Consider the following 5,315-nt stretch of genomic DNA (forward strand, 5'->3'; position numbering starts at 1 on the left):
TATGCAAACTTATTCTTTGACTGTTATTAGATATTGTAATAAGGCTAATAGTACAGCCAATATTTTTTATTTGGACACACATCTTGCCTGTGACAGTCATGATGTTCAGCATTTGTGGCAAATGTTTCGCTCAACTTCATTTCTCATTTCAGCAAATTGATAAGTGGTGCTCAAATTCTTGGATCACTAGGTCCATAATGTAGAAAATGGATGGATGATAGATGGATGGAAAACTTTATAGAGTCCTGAAGAATTCCACTCCTTTTATTAGGAGTAGGATCACAGGCCGCTACCACGGGGAGACCTGGCCTCACCGCCTCATCGTGGGCCTTCTGGACGGCCTTGAGTTGTTGTATGATGACCGGACTCGTGAGCATTATGTGAAAGGCATTTTCGGAAAATTCCTAATGAACAGTAAAGCGGCTCAGAAGACAGCTTAAGACTTCTATGCCGCAAATTAATGAACTAAAAGAATAACTGCTGAAAGAGGTTAGACAGGCAAGAAATAATTTTTTCAACAATACCTTGGCTGAGTTTATTAAGACTGACCCTCCTAAATTTTGGCGCCACATAACTGAAGCTAATGAGGAGACACAGAAACTGAAAGTGCATGATTGAATTGTACAAAACCAATGGAAAAGGCAGGCATTTTCAATCGATATTTCAGACAGTATTTTCTGAGTTAGATATTGTTGTATTGTATTGTTTATTTTTTTTTTTTTTTTGCAACAAAAGAGGTTGCCCTGGGGCTATAGCAAAAGGCAACATTTAAAGTCGCTTGACTAGGCCCCTTGCCCCAAAATTGATGATGAATACGATTATCAGGGTGCCAAGACAGAACCAGAGAAAACACTAGTAATAACTCAAGATGGCATCACCGTCATTGAGTATTAATAAGTCTGCTGGCTCAAACGGTATTCCTAACACATTTCTTAGACCCGATGCTCAGCGAATTTCTGGATTTTTAACATGTTTAACCTATCAATAACCACAAGTATCATCCCAAGTGATTGGCGCATTGCACGTGTTACACCCATTCACAAGAAAGGTCACCAGCTTTCAGTGAATAGTTACCGCCCTGTCTCAATCATAAGCACGTGTTGCAAATTGTTGCAGTACGCTGTTGCATATTACATTCAAAAATTTCTAACTGATCGAGATCTATTGTCATCACATCAACACGGATTCAGAAAATCAATGTCTACAGTTACTAGGTTTGTTTCTAGTGTACACGAGATCTTGGCTGTATTTGATCTATCTGGGCAAGTTAAATTCTATTTTTAGATTTTTAGAAGGCCTTTGAGAAAATACCACATGGTAAGCTATTGTATAAGTTAGAACGCATTGGCCGGCCGTCCTTCATTGTTAAATGGTTCAGTGCATATCTCTACAATAGAAAACAATTTGTAGAAATGATTCCTCATCCCGTGTGCTTCCTGTTACCTCAGGAGTGCCTCAAGGTAGTGTTTTAGGCCCTTTATTATTTCTTATTTATGTAAATGATCTGGTTTAAGTGGTTCCCGGTACTGTATCAATACCTTTGTTTGCTGATGATTGTGTTGTTTTCAAGAAAATCTGACTTGCAAATGACCACATCATAATACAAAACAGTGTATCTGCGATTGGAGATTGATGTAAGTGTTGGTAATGGTTTTAGACTCGCACATAACAGCGCTACTCCATGTAACTATGAAAAACTAGTCAATTCTTTCGTATATTCAATTAATAACAGTTAGGTCTTGGAAGTTGATAAGGTGGCGTTACACTAACTAGTAAGTTCACATGGTCAGAACATATATCTGATATTTGTGCAGCCTGTCTCTGGAAACTGTGGCTTCCTAAAAGAAATTTAGGAATGCGCCCAGTAGCATAAAGCTTCTAGCTTATAATGCCTGCATAAGGTCTAAATTGGAGTACGGATCGATTGTGTGGGTTCTGCATTCTGAAAAAGATATTTTGCAACTAGAAAATGTTCAGTGTAAAGCATTGAGATTTATATTTGGAAAATACAAATATATAGATTTCTTTACACAGTTGATAAAGCTTGATAACATACTAATGCTGGAAGCCCGGAAAAAAGTTAACCGCCTTTCATTCCTTCACAACTGCATTGCAGGTAAAACCAATTTAACTCTCCCAGCATCTGTTAAGCATTAAGTAAAATGCTTAACAGATGCTGTTAAGTAAAAGAACAACACAGCACGACCACAAACATTCGTTTGCACCTATCTTCGCTCACAGAGAAGCATTTCAATACAGTTACTTCCCTGGTACGGTCGCGGATAAGCATTCGTTGCCAAATAGTATATTCAGCTCAAATGACTTCACTAGCGATATGCAATGCCATGCTCTAAATAAAGGGTTAGCACTCTTCATTGTTACCGTTTGTACTTGTACGTACCGCATGTTTTGATGGCCCTATCTTTCAATGATTGTCGTACTAGTTTTACAGTTTGTTTTGTTTCTTGTGTTCACTCATTGTTTGTATATTTAGTTTTTGCATTGTACGTGAAGCCCAGCCTGCTTGAGCGAAATGTTGGCTTGCGATATTTCAAATAAATGAATAAACTAAAGTAATGTGCAACGGTCTCAGCAGCAAACAGCACCTTGCGATAGGTGGAGAGACGTTAGAAGTTGTAAACGAATATGTCTACTTAGGATAGTTGGTAACTTCGGAGCTGAACCATGCGAGTGAAATAACTAGAAAAATCACATTTGACAATCATTCTCAAATCATGAATGGTAATCTGTCACTAACCCTCAAGAGGAAGGCATATAAAAGCTGCATCTTGCCGGTAGTTACCTACAGAACAGAAATCTGGAGGCTTACAACGAGGGTTCAGCTGAGATTGAGGACGACGCAGCGAGCAATGGAAAAGAAAATGATAGGTTTAACCTTAAGAGACAAGGAGAGAGCAGAGTGGATCAGGGAGGGAACACAGCAAGGTTAAGGATATCATAGATGAAACCAAGAAGAAATGGCCAGGCATGTAGCATGTAAGCAGGATAATCACTGGTCATTATGGGTAACTGACCGGATTCCCAGAGAAGGCAAATGGGAGACAGAAAGATAGGTGGGCCAATGAGAAGAAAAAGTGGCAGCAGAAAGCACCATACTGGTTTCATTGGTGGATCATGGGAGAGGCATTCGCGCTGCAGGAGACGTATTCAGACTTATGATGATGATATTTACCAATGTTTATTATGTTTTACTATTTGTAACTGCATGTTGTTTAGAATTTGAACTCGCCTTTCTTTAATCATTTTGTTACATAGCATTTGACTATCATGTGTGTTTCATCTCCCAAGCACTTGTTTCTTCATTGTCAACAATTTCATCTTTATATAATTATTCCTCTGCATATTTGAACCTTCATACATTTTGTGAAACCATTTTACTGAGTTGCCTTTTTAAGACCTGTAAGGTGTTTTGAGTAAAAAATAAATAAATATGTATATAGTACTAGCTTTACTTTTTTTTTTTTAAGATGACGCCTGCTGTCTGATATTGTTGGAAACTTTGGTTGTGGAATGAAACAAAGCATTCAGAGTCTTCTGCAATGCTTGAGCAATGTGTATGAGTTCTTTTCAGCAGAAGTTCAATTTCTTTTTTTCTTCCAATACAGAATCTCTAAGGTGCCCTGAAAAAGTTTTCATGTGTGTGCTGCTCAAGCATTCGACAAATTTTGCACATCCGCTTGTGTCTATTTTCTTTGTCTTATTTCTGCGTAGGAGTAGAAAATATTTGATGGACGTTGCTTTGCCTGCTGTAGGTTATCATGGCTTTCCACATGGTACATGTCAGTTTTTCTGAATGCAGGGAGAAAGGTGCAATGGCCTGGCATTGCTATTTTCCTCCAAAACTCCTTCATCTTTCTTGGGTAAGCATGAACACTTTGTCGCCCTCTTGGCATAATCACATGTAGCAATATTATTGAATTCAAGCTAAGTTCTTGGATGACCAACTCGCCCGATACTGATTTGCGTGCTCTTGATACTAAAAGCAGACATTACTGTGCTGGCTAGGGACACAACCATGTATGAAAAATTGAAATAGGAAGCAAGCAAAATAAAAGAAATCATCTTCCTGTAAAGGGAACTCTGAGTAGTGTGCAAAGCAGACGTAGGTCGACTTATAAAGAGGTGCTCTTTAGTCATCACCGTAGACGTTTAGACTCCGATTTGCGTGTAAAAAGTTGTTGCTGTGGAGCCTCTCGATATACATATGTACATGAATGTCAGTAAATTAGTATGCCGTGGTTCTGCTGTAATTAAACTGATTTCCAAATTGTATTTGCAGCTATTTTCCCAACAGTGTTTTTGTCATATAAATGCTCCTACAGTAGCAAACGTTGGCCTAAACAGCGGTCACATTTTGACGTGACAACACTAAAGAGCTTGTTTTGTTGAAAATCTGGTGTTGGTGGTGCCGGCAGTGTTGGCATCAGCATCTCCAGTTCAGAACAAATAGGCAGCACTGTGTGTGAGAGAAAATTTCAGGTGTTTGTTATAAGGATAGCAGCTCTTGAACGAAGGCTGGCTAGCTATTAAGAAGGCATTTGTCTGCGTACACGTGAGTGCATGTGTGCATGCATGTGTACATGCTGGTGCGTGTGTTCACATGTGTGTGCATATTGCTGTCACCTTTTGGTTCCTTAACAAATTGGATGAAAGAAAACGTATTTGAGAAAACTTTCAACAGTTGTATTAAAAACATGCATACTATTAAGAACATCAGTCGGCACGCGACCCGTGCCAGTCTTGCTGATAGCTTCTTGCAGATGCCTCTAATACGGCCTCTGACAACGTGAGCTGCTTGGTATGGTGTGAAAAACTTCATTGGGCTGTGAAGTTCTAATTTGGGTTAACACGGACTGCACCCATGTCGGGAACTGTCGGGCCAATTCCATCAGTCATACTTTGCACCATTTTAATAAAACATGCAAACATCAACTTGATGAAGTGGTTATAAATGTTAACACCATTAATGTTAATAAATGATATAGTGTCGTAAGAACCGTGGTTGGAAGTGTGCCTGCAATGTTGCAAGATATTGACGAAGTGCTAGAGACATCCGAAAAACAAAAAAATTCTGGCTTGACCACATCAAGCATGGCAAATTATAACTACATGAATATAGTGAGCGTAAAAAGAACATGGCTGCATCACAGAAAGAGTATGTAGAATCATTTTAATTCACTGGTTATTCTACAAAATTTAATTTTTCATGTTCCAAATGGGGGGGGGGGGGGCATAGATGAGGCAGCTCAAAAAAAAGTTTCATGTGAATTTAAAGCATGAAATTACTTTTCCAG

General features: G+C 38.9%; 1 protein-coding gene across 5 annotated transcripts in view; it reads left to right on the forward strand.

The window, feature by feature from the left end:
* LOC119172496 (transmembrane protein 50A) overlaps nt 1-5,315 on the forward strand; it is a 250,480-nt gene that overhangs the window by 205,952 nt on the left and 39,213 nt on the right. For all 5 annotated transcript variants that reach the window (XM_037423623.2, XM_037423622.2, XM_037423626.2 and 2 more), the window contains one exon: nt 3,821-3,881. In XM_037423623.2, the coding sequence (XP_037279520.1) occupies nt 3,821-3,881 (61 nt within the window). The remainder of the gene's footprint in view (nt 1-3,820; nt 3,882-5,315) is intronic.

The sequence above is a fragment of the Rhipicephalus microplus genome, chromosome 4 (assembly GCF_043290135.1).
Source record: "Rhipicephalus microplus isolate Deutch F79 chromosome 4, USDA_Rmic, whole genome shotgun sequence".
NCBI lineage: Eukaryota > Metazoa > Arthropoda > Arachnida > Ixodida > Ixodidae > Rhipicephalus > Rhipicephalus microplus.